This window comes from Melospiza melodia, chromosome 8 (genome assembly GCF_035770615.1).
Source record: "Melospiza melodia melodia isolate bMelMel2 chromosome 8, bMelMel2.pri, whole genome shotgun sequence".
Lineage (NCBI taxonomy): Eukaryota > Metazoa > Chordata > Aves > Passeriformes > Passerellidae > Melospiza > Melospiza melodia.
In genome coordinates this window covers 2,204,822-2,230,454 of record NC_086201.1, presented here as the reverse complement: position 1 = coordinate 2,230,454, position 25,633 = coordinate 2,204,822, and the positions used below count along the sequence as shown (strand labels likewise).

General features: G+C 46.6%; 2 protein-coding genes across 5 annotated transcripts in view; one reads left to right on the top strand and one right to left on the bottom strand.

The window, feature by feature from the left end:
• Positions 1–976: 976 nt before the first annotated feature.
• ORC4 (origin recognition complex subunit 4) lies at positions 977–14,492 on the bottom strand. Of its 2 annotated transcripts, none has more exons than XM_063161554.1 (14): positions 14,334–14,492; positions 13,155–13,226; positions 12,331–12,407; positions 10,818–10,908; positions 9,499–9,574; positions 9,070–9,155; positions 7,564–7,612; positions 6,990–7,141; positions 5,649–5,822; positions 5,200–5,286; positions 2,801–2,909; positions 2,039–2,134; positions 1,891–1,958; positions 977–1,737 (listed from the first exon to the last, which is right to left on the bottom strand). In XM_063161554.1, the coding sequence occupies exons 1-14, from the start codon at positions 14,400–14,402 to the stop codon at positions 1,549–1,551; spliced, it is 1,395 nt and encodes a 464-aa protein (XP_063017624.1). In that variant the 5' UTR covers positions 14,403–14,492; the 3' UTR covers positions 977–1,548. The 2 variants fall into 2 exon arrangements, with proteins under 2 accessions (XP_063017624.1, XP_063017623.1); XM_063161553.1 differs by having other exon boundaries at positions 14,325–14,486.
• A 586-nt stretch (positions 14,493–15,078) lies between these two features.
• MBD5 (methyl-CpG binding domain protein 5) overlaps positions 15,079–25,633 on the top strand; it is a 125,008-nt gene continuing 114,453 nt past the window's right edge. For all 3 annotated transcript variants that reach the window (XM_063161548.1, XM_063161547.1, XM_063161549.1), the window contains exon 1: positions 15,079–15,236. The gene's annotated coding sequence lies outside the window, so the exon portion shown is untranslated. The remainder of the gene's footprint in view (positions 15,237–25,633) is intronic.

Below are 25,633 nucleotides of genomic sequence, written 5' to 3'. Positions count from 1 at the left end.
GGCTGTGACCCTCCCAAGGAGCTGCTGCAGGCTCAGGGCTGGCTCCTGCCTCTGGGAGAGCCCTGCTCTGTTCCAGTCCCAGTTCCTGGCATTACCAGCACCGTGGAGCTCCCTGAGGAAAGGCTGCTCCTCCCCAAGGCTTTCAGTGGCTCTCAGAGTGATCTCCCTGAGCTGCTGTGCTCCAGGGCTTGGGAATGAATTCCTGTTTCAGAGCATTCAGTGAGAGCTGGGAGCAGCAGGGCAGGATCCAGGGGTGCTGGGAAGGGCTCTGGCTTTGTTTGGGCAGTGCCCTTGGTCCCTTCCTGCCTGGCCTCACCAGCTGTGGCTGCTGAGGGTGACACGTTCCTGTCCCATGTCCCAGAGCTGCTGGAGGGGGCTGAACCAGCGCTGCCCTTCCTGGGGCATTCCCAAACTCCTCCATGAGCATGGAATGACCCAGGAACAGCAGCAGTGCAGTTCTCCAACCTCACCTTACCCAGTGCTGAGACTTGTCCTGCTCCATCAGCATCCACAATCAGTCATCACCCCTCTCCTCTTTTCCAGCTTTTGTAACCTTTGTAAAGACATTTCTGTTGATCAGGAACACTTGGTACAAAACACAGGAAGCTGCAATACACATCCCTGGGCAAAAGGACTCCAGTAGCATCCTTGATGGAACATCTGTTACCTCAGATACTCAACCAGCAGGACTGCTTTGCTTTCTCCCTCCAGTTTGTTTTTTTTCAGTCCATCTCCTCTTCGTTACCTCTCGAGTTTGGTGAGCGATTACTTTAACTTTCCTCTTTGTATTTGTCAGTGTTTTGGGCACAGGTTGTTGTACTACTGTTAAAAGGCACTTGCTGCTTTTCTGCGAGTGCCACAAAACCAACCGACCCCCCCTCGCCCTCAATAAAGTGATTGTTAAATATTGTACAAATACAAATGTATACTCTGCCCTCTTCCCCAGTGGGAAAATAAAAAATGTGACTACTCTGACTTGCAAATGCTTCTTCAAAAACTTTATTTTAAAATAAACACATGGGGCTGGTCCTACAGCAGCTCTTGAGCCAAACTCTCGAGTTTTGCTCCAAAAACTTTGGTATGGAAAGATGTTACCTTGTACTTGGCACAAAACAGCCCTTGTGGCTGAAGCCTGTTGGATTAAACATTTAATGAAGTAAATTCGGTTGTGATTAAAGATTTAATTGGATAAATTTTCCACGTCAAGTCAGATTTGAGATGGAAAAGTGCAGTGTGAGCTGATGGGGCTGTAGAAGGGAGCCAGGAGGGCAGCATGGCCTGAGCCAGGAGCAGAGCCCTCAGGCACAGGGAGAAACCCCAGAGCTTGGATTTGTCCAAGGGGGAAGCGAGTGTGAGAGCAGGAGCTGGCACCGAGCTGAGCTGAAGCACCTGGGCGTGGGTGAGCCAGTGAGTGAGTGAGGCAGAGCTCTGCTGCTGGAGGGAACAGCAGCACCTCTCCAGCAAACCCCAGAGGGGCCAGCAAAGAGAGCTGACCCAGCACCTCAGCCCTGAGCACCTTCCTGGGGTGAGCACTCCCTGTGTGGGGGCTCAGAGCCAGCTGAGGGAGGAGGTTGCCCACTGCTTGACGTCCGTGGGGCAGTTGGGGTACACCTGCAGCGCGTCCATGATCTGGCTGCTGTCCAGCAGCAGCCTCAGCAGCAGGAACTCGCGCTGCGCCCGCGCCGACGGCCGCTCCAGCGGCTGCACCAGCTCCAGCTGCAGCAGGTGCTCAAAGGCCTTGGGGAGGAACAGGGCACTGCAGGGAGCAGCATTCCTGCCCCGAGCACCCCCTCCCTCCCAGGGCTGTGTCTGACCACCCCCATCTGTGCTTGGGAACTACAACCAAAGTACTTTACAACTCAAAAAAAAACAAGTGCGTTTCAGGCTCACCTTCATGACAACTGGCTTCTCAAAGTTGTACATAGAGTGTGCCTTCCTCTGGATGAACTTCTGGAATTCTGCAGCAGCAGGAAGAGAAAAGGGCAGTCAGAAGGAAGTGAGTGGGGCAGGGTTTGTGAAGCTCAGGCACTGCTCTCACCATTGTAAACCATCTGGAAGTTGAAGGGTTCTCCATCATAGACCTCATTCAGGTGTTTCATGGCTATGATGAGGCAGATTTCCAGCACAGACAGACCTGCAGGGAAAGACAGCAATCCTGAGTATTTCCCTTGAGCACATCACAGACACAGCCAGTTTACCCACTCCACTTATTCCTCTATTTTTATATGCTCTGGGCCTCACCCATTGCTGTTCTGTATCATTATTATGTGAAGAAATTCCAGAATTCCAAGTCTTAGAAAATTCACAGAATGACCAGGCTGGAAGAGACCTTCCCGACCATGGGGTCCAACCCAGCTCCAACACCTCAGCTAAACCTTGGCACCCAGTGCCACATCCAGGCTTTGTTAAACACACCCAGGGATGGGGGCTCCTCTCTGGGCAGCCATTCCAGAACTTTATCACCTTTCCGTAAAAAAACTTTTTCCTGATATCCAACCTGTATTTCCCTTGGTGCAGCTGGAGAGGACTGATAAGAGGAGATTTGTTTGCTGTGTATTTGAAGCAGAAGTGTTCAGGATTGGGCTGTTCCCACCAAAAAGCAAGAATTGGAAGTATCCAAGTTGGCACTGCTGGACCCACAGGCAGGTGTGACCCAGAGCAGACTCCCTGGGCAAGGCCTGTGCAGCTCACACCACAGGGAACACTCCCTGCACTGCATCTCCTCCCCCAGGAGAATTCCAGGCAGGGACTGGACACCCCCCTGCTTGCAGAGCAGTTCTGGGGAGCAGCTGGGCTTTACCATGGACAATGTTGGCCTTGGAGTCGGTGCTGTGCTGCCTGCTGGCCTCCTGCAGGTCTGCAGCCGTCAGCAGGGGGTGGTGCACGGTCACGGCGCTGCTGGCCAGCATCTGAGAGAGAGAGAGAGAGAGAGAGAGAGAGAGCTCACGGTGTGCCGGCTGGGATGGGCACAGCTCACACACACAGAGAGAGAGAGAGAGAACTCACAGTGTGCCTGCTGGGATGGGCACAGCTCACTGTGTTCCTGCTGGGATGGGCACAGCTCACACACACACAGAGCTCACAGCTCACACACACACAGAGCACACAGAGCTCACACACACACAGAGCACAGAGAGCTCACAGCTCACACACACACAGAGCACAGAGAGCTCACAGCTCACACACACACACAGAGCTCACAGCTCACACACACACAGAGCTCAGACAGCTCACAGCTCACACACACAGAGCTCACAGCTCACACACACACAGAGCTCACAGCTCACACACACACACAGAGCTCACAGCTCACACACACACACAGAGCTCACAGCTCACACACACACACAGAGAGCTCACAGCTCACACACACACACAGAGAGCTCACAGCTCACACACACACACACAGAGCTCACAGCTCACACACACACACACAGAGCTCACAGCTCACACACACACACACAGAGCTCACAGCTCACACACACACACACAGAGCTCACAGCTCACACACACACACACAGAGCTCACACACACACAGAGAGCTCACAGCTCACACACACACAGAGAGCTCACAGCTCACACACACACAGAGCTCAGACAGCTCACAGCTCACACACACAGAGCTCACAGCTCACACACACACAGAGCTCACAGCTCACACACACACACAGAGCTCAGACAGCTCACAGCTCACACACAGCACAGAGCTCACTGCATTCCTGCTGGGAATGGACACAGCACCTGGAGTGACCCTGCAACAGGAATGGACAAACCCCACACACACACAGCTTCACACTGAAAACCCTGCAAATAGCTGGCACTACAATGTCATCTTGCCAGGAAAGTTTTCCAGGCTTAAAACCTGAAAGCCTCCTGATTGCAGGAGATAAATCCTCCTGACCCTGTTTATATCCATGTCAATGGATCAGCACCTCAGAGGCTGCTGCAGGAATGGCTCACAGCTGTTCTGCACCTGCCTGTGTGCCCAGGGACACCTCCCACTGCCCCAGGCTGCTCCAGCCTGGCCTTGGGCACTGCCAGGGATCCAGGGGCAGCCCCAGCTGCTCTGGCAATCCCAGCCCAGCCAGGAATTCCCAGTTCCCAGTGTCCCATCCATCCCTGCCCTCTGGCACTGGGAGCCATTCCCTGGCTCCTGTCCCTCCATCCCTTGTCCCCAGCCCCTCTCAGCTCTCCTGGAGCCCCTTCAGGCACTGGAAGGGCTCCAAGGTCTCCCCAGACCCTTCTCTTCTGCACAGTTTGTCGAGGAACTCCTCACTCATCCCTCCAGAATCTGTATTACATGCTTTTATTGGGAAGTTGACCTCAGAACAGAAGGTCTCTTTCCAAAGGAAGAGCTCAGCACATGCTGCAGACCACAAGGACAAAGCTGAGCCTCAGCTCTCACCTCTCTCAGGGAGGCTCTGGCTGCCATCAGCTCCTTTCCTGCCTGCAGTGCAGCCACAGGCACAGATCTGGGGGCCCTGCACCAGGAACCATCTGCAATCTTGGAACCACCTGCAGTGCCCAGAGCAGCACCAAAGGGCTCTGCTGTGGCTCTCAGGGTGGCTCTGGGCCCTGCAGGAGGAGTGGGAGCACTGGAGCCAGCCCAGCCCAGAGCAGGAGGTCACAGTCTGGGCTGGCACAACAGCCCCAGGGCTTTTCACACTGACACAAGCACAGGGACAGTTTAGGATAGTTAAATTACTCTTATTTAAATTAGTGTTATTTATCCTCTGTAGAAGTGTCATGAGCTGTGTTCCAAAGCAGAATTAGGGAGGCAGCTTAAATTTAAAAAAGACCCTCCAAGAGAGCTGCAGCTCCTGTGTGGTGATGGAAGTTCAAGCAGAATAAAGAGGTTTCAGTATGAGCAGATGTCAGGATTCACCAGGAAGCAAAAACAACCTCAGAAAGGAAAAAGGAGTTTCAAAAGGTTTCACCTACAGTTTTGTTTTATGAATGGAAAGGCTTGGAGAAAGTGAAATAGCCAAAGCTCAGCCCCATCTGAAGGGCACAGCTCATCCTCCCAGGGTCACTGCTACAGAACTGGCACAGCACAGGCTGACACAGCCTGCAGGGAGCCAGCACTGGCTGAAGCTCAGGAAAATGCTGTTTCACACAAAGCCCAGCTAAAAGGCCTGGAAACACCAGAGCTGCTCACAAATCCCTGCAAGGAGGTTCCACAAACACCCAGATACAGACCAGCAGCGAGTGCAGCGAGCGCAGGTCCTTGGTGTGCTGGAAGAGCCTCTGCAGCACCCCCTGCACGGCTTTATCCTCTGAGAGATGCTGCAAGAGACAGCACAGTGATGCTTCAACCATCTATACTCACTTCAATCATTTCATACTCACATAACAGGTAAATATATTTTTAAAGTGCTCAGCTTACACCTGACGATACAATTTTCATGTCCAACCTCAACTTTCTGGTGTTTCCTGTGACAATTTTACCTCCAGATTTCAATGAGCAAAGATTCTCTATAATAATTTAATTTATTCCATGTCACACTCAGCCAGTGGAAGGAAATGCCAACCTTAGGTAAAAGCTTTACACACATATTCTTTACCAGTAAAAGTGTAAAGTAAACCAGCTTTGCACTGCTCTCACTTTAGAATTCTTCTTAAAATCAAGTATAAAATGCTTTTAGTACCTGAACATTATTGTTCCATTTTTGTGCAAAAGACTCATCAGGAAATTCAGCAGGAAGAGAAAGCTGTTTCTTAAATATCTTCATGTATTGTTTAAAATCAAAGGAATTCATCAAATATATCTGTCTGTGGGAGAACCTTGACTTCACTCTCTTCTCCAAGAGCTCCAGGATATCCTTGATGAAAAGAAAAGGAAAAACAATAATTAAAAAAGCAGATGAATTTGGTGTTTTCTTTGCTACAGCACAAATCACTGAAGTAAAGCATGCTGAAAAAAGAATTATTGAATTCTGAGGGTTAAAATGTTGCAACAAAAGTTAAATGATGATTTGAATTGATGTGTTTGCAATGGCACCAAGCAGCCCAGGCCTCGTGGTGCTGCACATCAGAATCCAGCTTCAAAATCCCCAAAAACACCTAAAAGCCAAAAAAAACCCCTCAGAAACAGCAGCTGGCACTCTGGAGACACCTCCTTAACTACACTCCAAACTGGGGATAAAAGGTTCTCAATAAGGGGTGAGGAGCACAGCAGACTCAGGACAGTGATGATGCAGAAGGAAACATTTCATTTATTAAATCAACAAATTAACTTTTAACTTCCAGAAATTTGCCCAGCTAATCCAGTCAAGCCCAAATCAGGCTTTGATAAGAAATTTTAATTATTCTTCTTGTCACAGCCCAACTGTCTCCAGCACCAACAGTTGTGAAAACAGAAGTTTTATCAAATTTCCATAGTTTTCCCCAGGAATTATTTCACACAATTTGCCCACAATTCAACATGATGTCATTGTAAAATCAGAGCAAATTGAACAGGGATCCTGAACTCATTTTCTAGCAAAAGTTCACTTTTGCTAGAAAAGGGGATCCTGAACTCATTTTCTACAAAAGTTCACTTTTGCTAGAAAAGGGGATCCTGAACTCATTTTCTTTTTTTTTTTTTTTTTTAAGAAACCACCCTCCTGAAGTGGTTTCTTTAAAAAAAAAAAAAAAAAAAAAAAAGAGAGAGATTTAAACACATCTGTCCTTGCCAACTGCCAACCAAGAAATTCAGGAGCCCCTCCAAAGAGTGAATCAAGGTCTAATATTGAATTTGTGTCCTTAGAAATGTTGGTTTGCTCCTTTAGCAGTGAGCTTGAAGGCTTTGGGCATCTTCAATTTGCTCTCAGCACAAATTATTTTTTTTTTTTTACATCCTCCTTCCCAATTCAAAAGCTAGAAAAATGGATAATTGAGCAAAGTCTCTTAGGAAATTAAGGTTCCAGGGAAGGAGAAGTCATTCCAACTAAGACAAAAGTCACTTTAAACCAGCTGAAAAGGTGGAATGAGGAAATGGCATTTCTTACCTGCCTGCAGGTGAGCCCAATGACTGTCACTGGGGTCTGTGCAGACTGGGAGATGTCAAACAGGTTGTAGAGCAGGCTCTGGTTCTTGTGGTGCACAAACAAATCAAACTCATCCAGGACAAACAGAACTGGGCAGCTGCTGGTTCTGTCTCCTGAGAGAAATGTGCAGAGTTAGCAGGGCCACTCCAGCATTAGAGATCCATTGCTGCAGCTTCCTTTATTAATGGGGTTAAAAATGCACAGATTTCCTTGCAGCTTTTCACTGAGCCCTCCCTTCCTCCAGGTGCAACAGCAAAAAGGAAAATACATGGAAAAACTGGGAAGGTTTTGTAGTGAGTTTAGTCACAGCTAACATCACATGCAAGCCTTAGCAGTCCCAGCAGGGGTATATATCAGTATCAGGTGTATACACTATATTCAGAGTGGTTATCAGTATTAACTAATTTTTACATTATTTTATAACCATGATGCATCTTTGGGCTAAGTTTCTTAATTCCACCTGGAAAGTAGAAGAAAAAACTCCATTTTCCACAGTCAAGGGACCCAGAGTTCACAAGGAGGTTTTAGTGTTTACCTTTCCTCAGAGCTTCAAGGAGGAAGGCAAGGTTCTCAGCAAAACTGCCCTAGACAGAGGATAAAGGAGTTTCAGAATGGATTTGCAGTGTCATTCCCAGAGCTGTTTAATTACAGCAAACTCAGACATGCAATGGAGGCCATTCCCTTCCAGAACTCTGCTTTCAAAATGTCCAATAGTGCTTCATGCTGTATGATCATAAACTCCTCAGGACAAGAACAAGGATGGATAACTCTGCATTCACCCACTTTTCCCAGTCTGAAATCCCCAAACTGCCCCAGACAGGCAAAAATTAGTGATCAGAGAATGCTGCAATCAGCTAAACTCACAGGCAGCTCCATCCTTCCTGAAACAGCTGCTGCAGCCTCATTTTCCAGCCCCACACATGGACAAAGTGGCACCTGAGTGTTCCACTGAGAGGGAGCAGGGGGCAGGGTTTCACTGGGAACTTTATTGAACAGATGGAAGCATCAAACACTCCTGAAAACATCCCTGAGTGGCTGTGCCCACCCTGGTCCAGCTCCAGAACTCTCCCACCCTGCAGCCCCCCAGTGTGAGGGGAGAAATAATGAACTGAAGAGCACAAGCCCTGGCAAAGGGGGCAGAAAAGCCAATTTAACCTCTGGATGTGAGCTACAGAAAATGAGGGAAATTCATTTTCAAGCACTTTGGTCACTCTCTTTAGGACTGTCCTCAGTACCCATGTAAATCAGTTTGTACAACTCTGTCCTTGCCAACAGCCAAGCAAGAAATTCAGGAGCCCCCCTAAAGAGTGAACCACAGTCTAATATTGAATATTTTAATAGAAACTTTTAAATTTTAATAGAAATTGAATATTTTAATAGAAATTCCATGGAAAATGAGAACTCTAGGAAGCCTGGATAGACTTCCTTTTTGGATAGACCAAAAAACGATTGATAATATATTAAAGATCCTGATTTTTGGTTGAATTCTTTGATTTGAAATGTTAAAAACAACATTTCCAAATTCCCCACGTCTCTGAACAAAGTTTCTTTGGAATACTTCAGTTTGGAATACTATTAATAATAAATACTTAAGGAATACTACAAATAGTTAATAATTTGGAATAACTTTGGAATACTTAAAGAATAGTATTAATAATAAACACTTAAGGAATACTAGAAATACTTTGGAAAAACTTTGGAATACTTAAGTTTGGAATACTATTAATAATTAATACTTAAGGAATACTATAAATACTTTGGAATACTATTAATAATAAATACTTAAGGAATACTATAAATATTTAATACTTTGGAATAACTTTGGAATACTGAAGTTTGTTTTTCTGGGGCTTGTTAAGACAGATTTCCCTTTTTCCCTCCTGTAAGGCACAAGTTGGTGGGTTTTTAAAAAAGGATAATTTTGCTTTAAAAAAGGGTAACTTCCCATCAGCAAAGGGAGCCCAAGCAGGTCCTGCAAGCCCCATCCCACACAGCCCCAGTGTCCCAGGACAGGCTTTGGAGGGTCAGGGAAGTCACTCACAAAAACTTTGTCCCCAACCACATTTTCCAGCTGCAGCTGCCTGGTGATCTCCTTCAGGGCCACGTTATCATTGGTCTGCAGAAGCCCTGAAAGAAAGAAAAGGATTCTTCATTGAGAACTGGCAGCTGTCCCTCACCCCCACTGGAAACTGAACAGCAGCTTCTCTGCCTCGCCAGCCTTACAGAGCTTTCTGCATTTTCAAAAGTCAGACTGGACAGTTTCTGTACCTGACAAGGGATTGATTCTGTCACTAAGAGCACAGAAGTTCCCTTTATATAACAAATACAAAGAGAGGCACTTTGGGGCTCACAGACAAACATGTCCATGATTTAGGCTGGACTGAATTGCTGAAAGCAAGAATTTCACTCAGATCATATAAAATACAGAAGTGAATATATCAGAACCCTGGATCAATGATGTTTTACTTACCATTCAGATGGACTTCTAAGAGGTTCTCCCTCACTTGTTCCACTTCCCTGAGATCTTTTAAAACATGATTTAATAACTAGGAAAGAAACAATACAGAATTTCTGTGAGAAGATTAATTTTTTATCAGCAAGGAACATGTAATTACAGATATTACAGGATAGGAACAGTGTGTAAGGGAACATGTTTGAGTAATTTCCAGACTAAATCCCTAAAATGACAACTTTGCATTCACCAGCCATGACTGTGGCATTGCATTTGCTCATTCTGCTGAACTGGGAGGGAAGGGAAAATAACTCTGCTATTTCAGTCACTTATTTTGGGGCTAATATCTGGGGCTTTTGGCTTAATCAAAAAGCTTTATGAATTTGAGATGTGAGAGAATTTGACTCTTCAGTTGGTGCCATATTCAGCTTCATGGCTTCTTTGGATGCTGTAGAAAGAAACTCTGCTTTAGATCTTAAAAGAAACTCTGCTTATTCTTTTCTTCTGGAAGACAGAATTAAAACTGCACATGATTGCACCAACTACTGCTTATAAAACCCCCCAAATTTGGTGTCCATCAAAAACTTGTTACTAGTAAAAACTAGTATTAAAATATCTGTAATTAGTGGAAATGTTAAATTTAAAAATAAAAAAAAGCTACTATTTGCTTTGGCTTCTTCAGAGGAGGATTTGTAGCTCCCACCTGTGTGCAAGTATAAATATATAAATATATAAATATATAAATATATAAATATATAAATATACACACACATGGCTTTCTTTACTCCAGCATCTTACAATTGATATATAAAAAGGAAGCAATTAATTCTGCACAGGTGATTTTGCTAAATTATATTCTGTCTGAAAGGACCACAAATTTTTCATCACATCTTTTACAGTAAATATTAAAGACTTGAGTGTCTGAATAATGTTGAAGTATTGAACATTCAATTTAGAGGTCATCTCTTCATGTGCTTCACTAAGGGGAATTCCCTTAAAATACAAAACCTACACTTATAAACCATAACCACCAAAAACTATTCTGCTCCATGGCAGGTAACAACATTCCTGACCATTCCCTGCACACACACCAATGGAGAAGCCCACCCCTCAGACTACTCCTTTTGGATGCCTTTTCGTCATTTTTACAGTGAGGGCCCAAAACCAGGTTAATTAAAGAGTAATCAGCACATGGCTTTAACTGCAAAGACAAGTGTTAGGAGCAGATGTCTCCATGCTGTTCCTGAAGAGAATTCCCAGAGAAAGTCCTGGGATGTTTTGAATTTCTCTGCAAAGGCTGTGCTGGGCCCACGGGGAGCTGCAGGGGCTGCTCGTACCGCGGATTTCCCGGAGCCGCGGGGGCCGATCACCAGCGCCGAATTGCTCTCGCCGTGCACCGTGGTTCTTCTCAGCAGCTCCAGCAAATGTCTGTGTAGGAAACAGAAACAGGCTGGAAGCTGACAGCATCCCCCAAACCCAGGGAAAACTCAAAGAATAAAATTCAATCCAGTTCAGCTTGCTCTGAGAGCCAACACTCAGGGCATGCAAAATGTAATACAATAAAGTACAAAGGGCTCGGTGATCAGAGCTCTTAAAATACTTTAAAATATTAAAACATGCTGAAGTTGAGAGTATCACTAATTCATAAAGCTCTGCAATTCTCAAGGACAGACCTCAATAATTATTTCTTTCTTTAAGAAATAGATTGCTTTCTGTGCTCCCACTGTTCCTCCCCAGCTGTGAATGACCTGCAGACAGACTCAGCACCTCAATCCACATTTACAGTGCTCACAGCAGCCCATGACACCTGCAATTCCCAAATGCCTGGGAAATGCTTACACCCCAAGAATTCCCAACATTCCACATCAACAATGTGCTTTTGAAACATGGGACACTGACACCCTGCTGGTGCTTCTGAGGGGGTGAGGGAGTCAGCCAGCACATCTGGGTTTGGTTCCTGCTGGAGAGCCAGCCCCAGCCACGAGCCCTGGCACATCCTGGGAAGGGAAAAGCAGAGCTGGGGAGCTCACTGTGCTTTCCCTGCAGGAGAATTCACTGCCAGGGGCACACTGAGCAGGACACAGCCTGGAAATTGCTTTTCAGAACTCCAGTAGAAGCAGGGGGGGCTTGTTCCTGTGTGAGCTCTGCAGGTACAGCACACTGTTTTCATAAATGGTTTTGTTCCTCTTGTAATGAAAACTTGTGCTCACATCAGGTGATTCCACTTACATAAAGTCAGCCTTGGAAAAATTAATTGTTTTAAACAAATTCTTAAAATACATGTTTGTTATCTGCAGAATCTGACCTGCATCTGTAAAATGATCAGTACTGGGACAGTGTTATTGTCCCACTAAATCTCTTCTTCCTGACCCTAAATTCCCCCTCTGGATGGCTCCAGAGGTAGGTTTAAATATTGATTTCTGCTTCAACAAACACAATGTTGGCACAGAAATGTTAAGATTTACTTCTAACACAGTTCACCAACAAACAGGAGAAAATCTGCAGTAAAAATGAAGTATCACAGCAAGAGAATTTAAATTCTTGCTTTGCCAGGCCATTACACAAAGTATTAGGCCATGCACTGAGAGTATCAAAAAGAAAAGTGCTTCATGAATGAGAGACGTGAAATAAGGACAAGAAATCCAAAACTCAGAGCCTGACAAAACCAGAAGGGAACAGCTGAATAAAAACTGCCAAACTCTGAGGTAAATAATTGTTAGAAGCACTGGGCTGGAAGTCATTTAAACCTGCATCATTTGGTAAAACAGAGAGGCAGAAAATTCTGATTCAGCAGTGTTTCACCGGTGCAGGTAAATCAGAAATCCCTGAATCCTGGAGCTGCTCCCTCACCTGTACTGCTGCTCCATCCCAAACAGTTTCCCAGCAGCACAGTGGTGACAGAACCTTTCCCGAAGGATTTTCTGCACCTAGGGATGTAACACAGCACAGGAAAAGTGTTTGGGCTGCAAACAGCAGAATTTACAATAAAGTCACTACAGCAATAAAATAACAGTAAATTAGGCACTTCCGTGGTGTTATAATATTCTATAATACATCAATTTTTATTGTTATCAAGGACTTGAAAGTAAGAATAAAGTTGCAGGAAGCAGAATATGGTATAAATATCATAAAAAGGAGAAAAAGCAATTAAAATACATAAGAAATCACTGATCCAGGGATAACTCCTTGCAAGATGTGTTACAGTTTTTAACCAGCAACTTTGGGAAAACAGGAGAATAAAGGTTTAAAAATACCAAACAAACTAAGAAATAAAGGTTTAAAAAAACCAAATAAACTACAAGCTGATTTGGCAGCTGCTGTCCTGCTGCTAAAAACTGTCACCTGGGTTCTGATTCACCCTCCAAACTAAGAGATTAAAAAACCTAAATGAATAAAAATAGATTTGTGCAATTCTGGTCCCACAAACAGCTGCAAAAGCACAAGACCATCCTTTAAACTTTTTACTACATTATTATTGTAGCACTTGAAGCAAGCAACAGGTGGGAAGCTGAAAGAAATACAGATACAAAAACCATTTAGTGCCCTGACAATTGTATCCAGGATCTGTACAAGTCTGTCTAACTGGTCTAGGAAAAAAAATACAATGACATGAATAAAAAGGGTGAAAAAGTTCCATAAGTTGAAAAGAATATAATAATAAAGGTGTAACTGACCTGGGAAATGCACTCAGCACTTTCTGCACTGCTCTCCCTCAGCTTTCGCTTGCTCATTGCAGAAGGTTTCATCTTTGGAGGAAATAAACATTTTATTAAATAGCATTGCTTTCCAAACAATCCCAGCCAGAAACTGTACTTGGATGTTGGTCATTTTTAAGGACTGCAATGAACATCTGTTCTTAACTAATAAAGATGTAGCAGTCTATCTTCCTAGGGAAAAAGGCAAAACACTGAAGTAATTTAAAATTTATTCCTGATAACATTAATGTTTACACCCTTCCCCTAAACAGCACTGCCTTTAGGATGCTTTAAAGAGTTTAAAAATATGCCCTTATGTTTCTGCAGCTGCAACAAGCTACAAGCACACGATTAAGACAGGAATTAAGTTTTTACAGGAATAACTGGCCATCCTTGTTTATAACAATAACCACAGCATCTCTCTGGACAAGCTGGCTCTGAAGGGGTCCTAAGGGGATTTGGGGGGGGGTTTCTGAAGAGATTTGGGTAGATCCAGAGGGGTTTGAGTGGAAACCTTTAGGGACTGGGGACCTTGGGGGTGATCATGACTGAGAAGATTGAGTGGGTTCTGAGGGAGATTCAAGTGGGCCTGAGGGAGGCTCTCAGGGGGATCTGGGGGGGGAATTACAGGTCTTGAGGGGGATTTAGGAATAGTCCTGGGAAGGGTTTGGGGATGGTCCTGAGGGATTTGGGGTGAGGAATTTAGAGGGGCTAGGAGGGTCTGGGAATGTTCTGAAAAGGGGGTCGGGAAGGGGTGTGTCCATTTGGGGAGGGATTTGTGGGAATGGGGAAGGTGGTGGGGTTGATTTTTCGGGGCTGGAAGAGTCGGTGACGACCCCGATGAGGGAATGGAGCGGCCACAAAGAGCTTGGGAATGTCCATGAGGGGCTGTGGGGACGCTGAGAGCGGGTTTTGGGAGGACCTTGAGAGGTTCCCGAAGGAAATGAAGGGGGGCCCTACAGGGCTTGGCGGGTCCTGGGGTATTGTCCGGCCCGCCACCTCCCCTCACGACGTTTCCCGCCTCTTCTCCATCACCTGAGGGCGGCCACCGCCGCTCGCACGCTCCCCTCAGCCCTCACCTCACCCCTCACGGCACCCGAGCCCCCTCCCAGCAGCCATTCCTCCCCTCAGGAACCGCTCCCCCGTTACCCTCCTCACAGGCTGCATCCGCGGCTCCCTCAGAGACGCCGGAGCCCGGGCAGATGAAGGGCGGGGAGGAGGGCGCATCCTCCGCAGCTGGGCACGTCCCTCCCGGCGGAGGCTGAGGCTGAGGCAGACACAGACACTGGCTCTCCCGCTGCCCGCCCCCCTCACCTGCCCGCGCTGCCCCCACGCCGCTTTCCCGCCCTCTCCTCCCACACCTGAGGGCGGGACCCGCCCCGCGCGCGCGCACCCGCTCCCACCGGCCCCCGCGCGCGCCGCCCCCTCACGTCACCGCGCGCTCCCCGCTCTCCTCCCCGCCCCTTCCCCGCCCCTCCGCTCCTCTCCCGTCACTTCCTCCCCGTCCATTTCCCCCCCTTCTTCCTCCCCCTCATCCACTTCCTTCCTCCCTGTCCCGGATCCGTTTCCGGGAGCGGCGCGCGCGGCGCTGTGGGAAGTCGTCGTCTCCCCCCCCCCCCCCCCCCCCCGTTTCCCCCCCCCTTCCTCCCCGCGGCCTCCCGAGCTCCCCCGGGGCGCATGCGCGGTGGCGGCCGCCGCTGCTGCCTCCCCTCCTCTTCCTCCTCCTCCTCCTCCTTCTCCTCCTCCTCCTCCTCCTCCTTCCCGACAGCGGCGGCGGCGATGAGGAGGAGCGCGGGGGGGGGCGGCGGCGGGACGGCCGGTTGTTCGCGCCGCTGAAGGGACACGAAGCAGCGCCGCGCCGAGGCGGGGGCGGGGGGCCCCGAGTCGCTGCCCCCCCCGCAGCCCCGCCGGGGAGTTTCTTCCACATCCCCCCCAAACACACCGAGACCCCCCCCCGTCCCTCGGGGGCGGCCCCGCGGAGCGCCGCTCCCTCCTCCTCCTCCCCCTTTATTACCCTTTGTGTGCGTCTCCGCCTTCCTCCCTGCGCCCGGGGGCCCTGAGGTGAGTGCGGGGGGGAGCGGCGGGGCGGGGGGGGCTGTTTGTTTACCCCGTGTTTACCCCCTGTTTACCCGGGGGGGGCACCGCCTGTCACTCCGGGCCCCTTCCCGGCGCCCCCCGCCCCAGCTTTGTTGTCGGGGGATGCTCCGGGGATGCTCCTTTGGGCCCCTCCGGAGCGGGAGGGGAGGCGGGTGACGGCGGCGGGGGCGCCGGGCAAAGTTCGGGGTGCTGCGGTGGGTGCCGAGCCCCGGCCGAGTGCCCCAAGTGTTGTTTTCCCGGGATATCAGGGAGCCCCGGCGTTGCCCCCCAGGTTCCAGGCCGTTGTTTGACTTATTGTTTGAGTTATTAAACCCCTGCGGTGGTGAAGGTACAAAGACCACTTGTACAAAGACCCTTTCCCGAGCTGAACTTCCAGGGGATAGACAGTCCAGGAGCTGGACTTGGTGTCTGCGGGTTGGGATGTGCTTTGGTGGCAGCCCCTGGTTTATCGGTGGTGCCCGGCTATATTTGGGCAATGGTTTGTTGGGATGTACATGTCGGGATGTGTTTTTCCATGGTTTCTGCTGGGAAGGCCAAGTGTCTCCATCCCCGCTCACCGTCTTGGTCAGGTGCTGCTGGTGGACTGGCCTGACCATGTTTGCTGCTGGTTCCAGGGAAACTTAGGTGTTCAAACGTCTGAAATAGGTTAAAATGTAATGGCTTTAAATGTCAAACTAAATTGTGGACTCGAGGAAATGTTGGGAGAAACCTCCTAGACGTTTGCAGGGATCCAGAAGTAAGGGTTGGGGCATTAACACCAAGTTGAGATGAGACAGTCCCCTACACAAAGTAGGATGTTTATATTGGAATTGGTGTTGTCTGCTTATTTCTGGAGCTTAATTATGTCCTCTGTAATTTCCAAAAGACGGTTGGAGCGCTTTGGTTTATTCTGGGTTTATTATTTTTGGTTTATTAAGCGCTGGGTGCAGAACCACGGAGTAGGCCGTGGGTGTGTGTTCCAGAGGGGCGCCCCAGTTAAATGGTGAACACAGAGTGTGTGTCACTGAAGGATGCCCACAAGAAAGAGAGCTCTCCTGGCATGCTGGGCTGGCTCCCATTCCTGCTTTGTACCCACGTGTCTGGTGGGAAGCAGCAGTTTTGGGGTCGGGCTGGGATGAGTTTGAGAGATCTGTAATTTGATGGGGTGGAAGGAACAGGAGAAGACCAGAGCTGGGATTGATGCTGGACAATGTTGTGATGGAGAATTGGAGGCAGCAGCCATAACTGTAGCTCTTTCTCATAGTTTGCTGTTAGTTTTCTTTTTGCTTGTAAGAACTTTGGGTTTAAACATGTGGGGACAAAACCTCAACAGTGTCAATCCCCAAAATTACCGGATCTGTGTATAAACACCCATGATTTAAACATACATACTACAGGTGGGAGGTGAACAGCAAAAGCCTGTCCAGGAGGGAAGGACATAATTTCATTATTTTATTTCATTTCATGACACTGCTGCTTTTCTCAGCCTGAGATCCCATTGATCTGCTTTGCTCTGTTCATGGAAGCCTACAGTGGCTGCAGGATTACATTCCCCGTGTCTGTAGAGCTGCAGCTCTGTCCCCAACTTCCACATCCTCCAGTGGTGTGATACAGTAATGATTACAGGGATTTCACCATCTCCTTGTGTTTTGGGCTTTAAAGTACCTGTGGTTTGGTTTAATATGGTCACACAGTGAAATTGTACAGGATTCTGAAGCTGGGCAGAGTAAGTCAGGGTTTTTTCTTGCTTTAAATCTTAGAGATAAAATACCTGATAAACCTTCATTTCCATAGGCCTCCAGTCCTGCAGCCAGGTCTGTGCTGGAGGGAGAGCTGTGGGATTGGTGGGATTGGGGTGGGAAGAGCCCTCTGAAGGATTCTGGGTGGCAATTCCTGCATTTCTGCAGGTTTGGCACAAAGGGGTCTCAGGCTAATTTGGGCGCCCTGGCTGCTGTCACAACCTCCCCAGAGCTGAAGGAATTGAACCTTTCAACCTGTGCTAGGAAAGATTGTGAATTATCAGCAGCTGTAACTGAAAGGCAACACAGTTTCCTTTTAGTTGGGTTCCTAAGCTCTTTTTGCTGCTGTTGAGATATTTACAGGTGCTGGTTGCTTCTAGGAAAACTTGGTGTGGATTTTGCAGTTCTTTGTTTTTGGGGACAGAATTAATAATTACTTTGCTGTACTCTGGGTCAGTGGCTTCTGGAGTTAGCCAGGAGCTGCCATGGCTGTGCTGAGCATGGAGATGCTGTTTAGGCCTGACTTCAATCATGTTTCTGTGGAGTTTCTGCCATCCCTTCCTTCCTCTGTGGACAGATGAGTTGGTCTCTGTTTGGATTAGGGAGGCGGATGTTTGAGGAGAATCTTTATGATGCAATACCTTCAATAATTGAACTTTTCTTGCTGTCCTTTCATTGTTGAGCTGTGCAGGAATCAGTGTTTCTCCTTGTTCCAAAGCACAGGAGATCTGGCATCATCACAGTCCTCTCCAGGATGGAATACCTTGGGATTCAGCTGGGTCATATAATTTGTTTTGTCAGTGGATTTATATTTTTTTTTCCTGCTGTTCCTCATGGTTGTTCCTTCTCTGTGGAAGATGAGTGTCTGGAATAGAGTCTGTGAGCCCACCATGGGTTTGTGGCTGAGCAGGCAGTGCTCCCTGTGGGTGCTCCCTGTGGGAGCCCCTGTGCCCATCTGGAGCCCCACTCCTGTCCCAGGGTCTCTCCATGGGCTTAAGGGGCCACGAGCACAAAGCAGTTGAGGCTCAGCTGTTCATGGCCAGGGACACTCAGTTTGAGAGTGGCTGAGCTCCTTTTGCAAAAATCCTGTCAGAACTTTGGGTGAGTGGGGAATTCTGTTTGTCCTTTCAGCCTTGTTGCGTTGTCTCACGGTTTGGTTTTGCTTGGTTCTTGTTCTGTCCCAGTGAAATCAGAATTAACACTGATTTCAAAAATAAAAAGATACAGGATACATTTATTTCCTTTCTAATGCTCTTATGTCATTAAGGACCTGCTTATTCTTTTAAAGAGTTGCTTGAACGTTGGAAACCACAGGCTCTCATTGGCTTTTCTTTGTGTTTATTTTTGGAACTATTAGGTGCAATAATTCTGCTCAATCAGTTTCAAATGGGCCTGCACAGGAACCAGGGCTGGTATTAGGGAAGAAATTTTGGAAGAGCATTGGAAATAGCTTTCAGGATGCTTTCATTTTCCTCTGTGTATCTGCAGCTAAACGAAGAGGGAATAAAACAAAAAGCAGCAGTTAAGAAATTGAGAAGTGCTGACTCTTCCCCTCTTTTGAATTCCAAGTTCTTTATTACAGCAATTTCTATTTCTTGATGAATCGTCTAGAAAGGAGTTCAGACTTGGTACTATTTTTAAATCAAGGTGAAATTTGTCAAAATCACTTGGACTGCAATGTTCAAAAGTGTATGAGTACACATGCAAATGAGTTCAGCTGCATACACAAATAGGTAAATATATAAATGAGCATCTACAAGAAGTAGTAAAATCACTGATTGGAACTTTGGGGTGCAGTGTGGGCCCTGAGCTCCAGGCTGGCAGCAGGGATCACTGAGGGCCCTGCCATGGCTATTCATAGAGCTCTGTGAAATGAGTTGGTCAGCTGGGTTTGTGTGCAGCCTGACAGGTGTTCCCAGCCCCAAAATCCTTCCCTTGGGAGTCACTGAGGGACAAATCCTGCTCTGGCCTCCATTGTTGGTGGAGCTGGAGATGCCCAAGATCCATTTCTTGTTTGTTTGAGGGGTTTTTTTCTGAAATATTCTGTTTCGGGAGCTTTAAATGTGCTTTAAGATAAAGTGGCAAAGTGCTTGAAAATTCTTTTTTATGTTTCTAAGCAAACCTTTATTCCTTCATTTATTACTCTGGTTAAATTCAATGTGCTGTTTATTTTATATATTTTTATTTTCCAGAAAATGTTTTAAACCAAGCTAGCAATATTTAAAAAATTCTTATCCTGCCACAATATCTGATAACCAGAACTCCTAGAAGCAATATATTAATTCATTACTTTGCTATGAGGTAAAATTGAAAAAAAAAAATTGTCATAATTTTTGCTTACATTTTCAGTGGCATTAAATGCAGAATTATTTTGGTGTGTGAGCAATCTGAAATGTAAATAGCATGTGAAATATGGGGGCCCTTGCTTTGCAGCATCAGTGGCGTGGCCTCGCTCAGGAAAATTCCCAAGTGAGGGAAGCAGAACAGTTGTCAATTGTTTGCACAACAAATCCTGCTGGATCAAATGCTGATATTCCCAACGTTTGGATCAAGGAAGGCACGAGATAATGTTGCCTTGTACCCCCTGCCAAAGGCAACAAACACAGCCTAAGTTAGGAGAAAATCTGGCCAGCTCCAACCTGGGCCTGCATATCACAAATACAGATAGGCACAATTTTCCATTCATGCTGCCTGATGGTGGAAAACATGGAAATTCAGTTTCACTTGGCCGGTTTTAGACTTGGTTTTAAGCTCTGGTAGATCATTGCCAACATGTTATTTAGGATTATTTGTTGTGACAAATTAAAGGCTTGATCAAAATCCGTGAAATGTTTGGGTTTGTCTTCATCCTTGAGGCTTTTACCTGTCTACCTCATGTATATCTATATATATCTGTATATATTTATATAGATATCTATATATATTATCTATATCTATTATATATATTATATATGTATTATATATATTTTATATATTATATTATATACTATATATATTTATAGAGATATCTATATATATTTTATAGATATCTATTATATATTATATATGTATTATATATATTTTATACATCATATATATTATATATGTATTATATATAATATATATATTATATACTATATATATTTATAGAGATATCTATATATATTATATATATCTATTATATATATTATATATGTATTATATATCTATTTTTTATATATATATATGTGACTAGGCCCACCATAATGACTACAAATTTCACATATTTTGGCAAGACTGACTCTGCAGCTCCAGTCTAACCAAAACACATGAAATAATGAAAATAATAAACACAGCCTTATATTTTTGGTTGTGTTTGTCCCTAATCTAGTTAATTTAATTTAATTTTTTTTTTTTATTTTTAAGACTGATGCAATGAAGCTTCATGCATCTATTTAATTTTTTTATATAAGCACACTGTCAATTTAAGGAGATAAATTTTATTTGTTTTAACTGTGTGTAGAAGAGAAGCACAAAAAAAATATTGTGCTGGATCCTCTCATCCAAACTGTAGATAAGAAGAATTTTTTTAGTATCTGCTATTTTTGGAAGAAAACACTGCAAAAGTGAACAAATGAGATCATTGATTGAAGAAACAAAGTAGTCAGGAATCTGTAGTGAGCTGGTTTTTTTAGAACAGAACTTCCTTTTGTCTTTTAGGGGCTGGGGGCAGGAGAGGGATGTGTTGTTCCCTGGTAATCTTTCTGGGGAAGAGGCTTGGATCAGGTTTCAGAGGTGCATGTGTTGGTGATGCAATGTGCTGTTGTCTTGTTGTTCCTGAGCGTGCCTGCTTGCAATGGCAAATATTGGAAAGTTTGCTGGCTTTTGACTTGTTTCTGGAAGGCTCATGCCATGTTTCTCAAGGAGCAGCTCTCTTTGAAAGCTCAGAAAATAGGAATTTTCCCCATTTGTGCTATGCTAGGAAAGGTTTGGTTTTTGGAGGTGCTGTTTAAAATGACTTTTCCTCTGGATTTTGTCCCAGGGGAGTGAATTGCTGGGTTGGGGAGCTGGAGGCAGGGGAAGGGTTTGGGGAAGGGTTTGGGGAAGGGTCTGTGGGAGGGTTTGGGGAAGGGCCTGTGGAAGGGCTTGTGGAAGGGTTCATGGAAGGGCCTGTGGAAGGGTCTGTGGGAGGGCCTGTGGAAGGGCCTGTGGAAGGGTTTGGGGAAGGGCCTGTGGAAGGGCCTGTGGAAGGGTTTGGGGAAGGGCCTGTGGAAGGGCTTGTGGAAGGGTTCATGGAAGGCCCTGTGGAAGGGTTCATGGAAGGGCCTGTGGAAGGGTCTGTGGGAGGGCCTGTGGAAGGGCCTGTGGAAGGGTTCATGGAAGGCCCTGTGGAAGGGCCTGTGGAAGGGTTCATGGAAGGGCCTGTGGAAGGGCTTGTGGAAGGGTTCATAGAAGGGTCTGTGGGAGGGTTTGGGGAAGGGCCTGTGGGAAGGTTTGAGGAAGGGTTTGTGAGAGGGCCTGTGGAAGGGTTCATGGAAGGGCCTGTGGAAGGTTTTGTTGGTGCTGATGGAATCAGAGCCCCAGTGAGAGCTGAACCTTGTGTGGCCTCAGATCAGCCTGGCCAGAGCTGCAGAGCGGATCACAGCCAAGCCCTGGCCTCTGATTGCCCCCAGAAATTCCTGCCACTGCTTCCTTTCAGGTTCAAACTGGACACACTGGCATCTGGGTTTGGGATTGTAGCTCTTCAAGGTTTTCAGTGGAAATTTGTCCTAAATACCAGAGCAAGTACCAAAATCCTTTAGCACAACCCTTGAGTTGTCCAAACTCAAAGCACTGTTGGTTTTTCCCTGCTAAGATGATTTAAACACTGAGGCTGGGAAATCCCACCTGCTCAGGGTAGCCAGAACAGACAATAAAATGAACCAAAACTAAACCCAAAAATTCCATGTAATCCCTGAAATTTGGGACTGATGTTGGAGTTTAAGGACCATGTCCTTACAAACCTGTGAGTTTTGGAGCCTTTAAAAGCCACGTGGCTCCCTTGGAGCTGCCTGGGTGTTATTAAGTAATAAAGCAGGGCTGTGTCTGTGGGCCAGCTGAAGCAAACCATATCTGGGCTGGAGGCTATTGGTTCCTCACCTCTGGTTTAAAATTAGTGCAATCGTTTGCAGCGTGATTCATTTCTAAAAATGACTTGTCCATCTGTGCAGGGTGCCCTGGCTGGAGCCTGCCAGTGCTGCTGGGGCTCTGCTGGAACTTGGGTTACTCTCAGGGCATCTTGGAGCTGTTGTAGCCCACTTTTCTTTGATAAATGTGTTAATTCAGGCATTAAGTTGGGTATAAAATTGTGGTGTGGGTGATTTTTAATTTTTGGAAATATCTATCCAATGTTTCTACTCTTGAGACTCTACTAGGAAATATGTAGATATGAAATCTTCAAGGAAAAAAAATAATAATGTCTATTCTGTTTTCACTGCTAAAATGTTTATCATTTTAGCCCTAAATCTGAATTTTTATGAGTTGTAACTTCACAAAGATATTGGGGAACAAAACTTGTAACAAAGTAATGCTCCCCCCAAAGTTGGGCAGCTCCTTCATCAGCTGCCCTGTGGGCTCCTGGGGGATCACCTTCCAGAACTCTGGGGGTTCCTGGGCTTTTCCCTGTGCTGCTTTCCCTAAAAGCTTCACAGTCCTTAGTCATCTTCTGTAACTCAGCTCCTTTGATGGAAGAGTCCTGCTAAGGATCTGCAGCATTGAGAATCTGCAGAATTGAGGAGCATGTCCCTGGAACTTAAAGTAAACAGAAAATCAAGACAATATTTGAAATTTTCATTTTTACGTTAAAGGAACTTACATGGCAGTAAAAATATTCCCATGTGTAAGAGCAACATCCCTTTTCTTAAATAATAATTACCAGACTAATAACTGTTGCTTTGTCAGAGGAGGAATATCTGAACTTTGCAGAGCCTGTTGTTACAGTTTTTTAATTTTCAAAGAAAAAAATCAAAAAGAATTGATCAATACTTCCTCCAAGTATTGATCTATGCTAAATAAAACTAAGTTTAACTTTATTCAGGTTTTTTTTTGGATGTTACAGATGCAACAACCCGAGAGAGACTTATCCCATAGATCAACAGTTTGAAGTAGATTATTCTCATTTTTAATGTTATTACATTCCAAAAAACAGTAAAAAACTGTTAATATTTAACTTTTGCTAATTATTGCAAATAATTATAATACTTTGTGATGGTGTATGTGAGTCTGGAATGTTTCTGTGCAATTACAGAAAAAATGAAATACTTTTTGAGTTTGTGCTTTGGTAGATAATAGTCAAAGGCATTTGTAATGTAGGAAATGTTCAGTACAATGGTGGTGAATGTAAACTGAATTGTTGCTGATGGTGAACATTAAATTGAGGACATTTTAAGGCATCTCCAGTTGTTGTCTTGAAGGAAAGTTCTTTATAGAGGTTTTATTGCCTGTCCCAGTGTTGGGAGTTGGTTGTCCTGTGCTCCAGAGGGCTTCACAGGCAGGTGGGATTTTGGGATTAGGTTCTGTGGACCTGGATGTTCATCAGAAATTCCCAAATAATTACTGTTTTTTTAATCTCTGCATTAATCCTGTCCAGCGTAATCCGTAATTATTCTGTCCTCAATTTGCACAGACTCTGCTGTTGTTTACTCCTGCTTTACTCACCTACTTTATTGTGCCCCAATAGACATTCCTGACAAGTTACTAACTCTGAGTTGCCTTGGGAATGGTCTGTGTGTTTTTGGGGCAGTGAGTTTATCACCCCACAAAAACCCCATCACACTTCAGGGAGTGCATCCACTATGCTGAAATATTTTGATTTTTGTGCACAGGATGGTGAGGCTGCCTCAGGGGAAGGGGGAGTTCCGTGGAGCTGCAAGGTGCAGCCTGTGGATAAAAAGCCTTGCTGCTGCTCTCTGTGGCTTTGGGGCTGGGGAGCAGGGCTTGGCACCCCAAAAAGGAGCAGGGCTGTGACTGAAAGCTGCTGCAGGAGGAAGGAAGCGAGCGGGGAAACGCTCGGAACAGGCAGAGCCTGGGCAGGGGTTGGTGGTCAGGAGCTGTGAGGGGATGTGGGTGGCAGCAGGGAGGGAAGGGGATGAGGCACAGCTGGAGTTTGGGGCAGAGTTAGTCAGGCTGTAAGGAGAATTAGGGGAATGTGGGGAGCAGGGGCTGTGGGGGTGTGAGAATTGTTTGTCTTGACAGAGGGGAGCAGGTCAGAGAAGCATGGAGTGGTTTGGGTTGGAAGGGAGCTTAAAGCTCATCCCATCCCACCCCATTCCATGGTTGGGTCATCCAGCCTGGCCTTGGACTCTCCCAGGGATGCAGGGGCAGCCCCAGCTGCTCTGGCAATTCCCAATGTCCCACCCATCCCTGCCCTCTGGCACTGGGAGCCATTCCCTGGCTCCTGTCCCTCCATGCCTTGTCCCCAGTCCCTCTCAGCTCTCCTGGAGCCCCTTCAGGCCCTGGAAAGGTCTCCTGGATCCTCTCTGGATCCTTCTCCTCTCCAGGTGAGCACCCCCAGCTCTCCCAGCCTGGCTCCAGCCCCGGGATCCACCATAGCATGGGAAGGGGAGCTGGTGATTCTTGGTGGAAAACCCCACCTGGCAGCCTGGCTGAAGCCACAAGTATCAAGAATATTTTCACACAGTATCAACCAGAAAGTGCTGCTTAATCACAGCCTTTACATCCAGCAGCCTCAGAATGATTTGAAAAGGGAAGTAAACAGGCCTGTGAGTGTATAAATAATTCCATAATATTGCCACTGCTGCTGCCTCAACTTGGAAGAGCTGGGAGTTGCTGCTGAGCAGGCCTGGCTGCTCTCACGCTAGTGATGCCTTGGGAGGGTGACCTGGAACAGGGACTGGACAGAGCTAAAGAAGAAAGCAGGGATTTATCCAGAGCCTCCATGGATCCACCAGAGCCCAGCCAGGGCTGCACCCAGGATGAACCAAAATGGCCCCAAAATGCACGAGCGCTGCCGGGGTCTGTCCCTGGGATCAGTTCTGCTCCATTTGCCCCTTGCAGTTCATTGTCCCATTCCAGCTTTAGCCCCTGCAGTCCCACCCTGCTTGTTTTTCTCTCTCCAGCCCACGGGGTTTGTGCTCCTGGGCTGAGATTTGGGTCATTTGTCCTTGGTCCTCAGCTAAAGGAGGAATTCTTCTGTCTGCCTGCTCTGTGCACAGAGCCCTAATATGAAGCCTAGACTTAGACACTAAAGCAGCACACAATCTGAAAAACATGAAAGCCAAACCTGAACCATCAGCAGGAGCTGCACCAGTGCCCCAGAAATGCTCTCACCCCTTGGAGGATGTTGGCCTGGCTGTTTGGGTTACAGGAGGGAAGCCTCCAGCAGTGCAGCCCATGCCTGGAGCTGGGTTCTCCTTTATCCCCCTGTGCTTCTGCTCTGCTCCAGCCCATCCATGGCTGAGTTTTCCTAGGGAAGCATCCCAGAGTGGAGAGGCTGCCTGGAATGCTGTGCATGCCTTGCCTGTGTTGTGTTTACTTTGACTTTATTCTCCTTGCTCGTCCCCTGAGTAAACAATCCTGATCCAGTGCTGCCCATCCGAGGCAGCTCTGCTGGTCTGTCAGAGCCTCCCTGCCTGTCTGGGCCTCCTTTTGCCACCAAACTCACTATTCCTAGCAGGGAAAACTCTG

Excerpts from the sequence above, each read along its gene's own strand:
- ORC4 (XM_063161553.1), bottom strand. The coding sequence starts at position 14,402 with ATGCGCCCTCCTCCCCGCCCTTCATCTGCCCGGGCTCCGGCGTCTCTG. Across the intron at positions 7,142-7,563 it reads CCTTGAAGCTCTGAGGAAAG|GAGACAGAACCAGCAGCTGC; the intron begins GTAAACACTAAA and ends CATTTCTCTCAG. Across the intron at positions 2,135-2,800 it reads CAAGGCCAACATTGTCCATG|GTCTGTCTGTGCTGGAAATC; the intron begins GTAAAGCCCAGC and ends CTTTCCCTGCAG.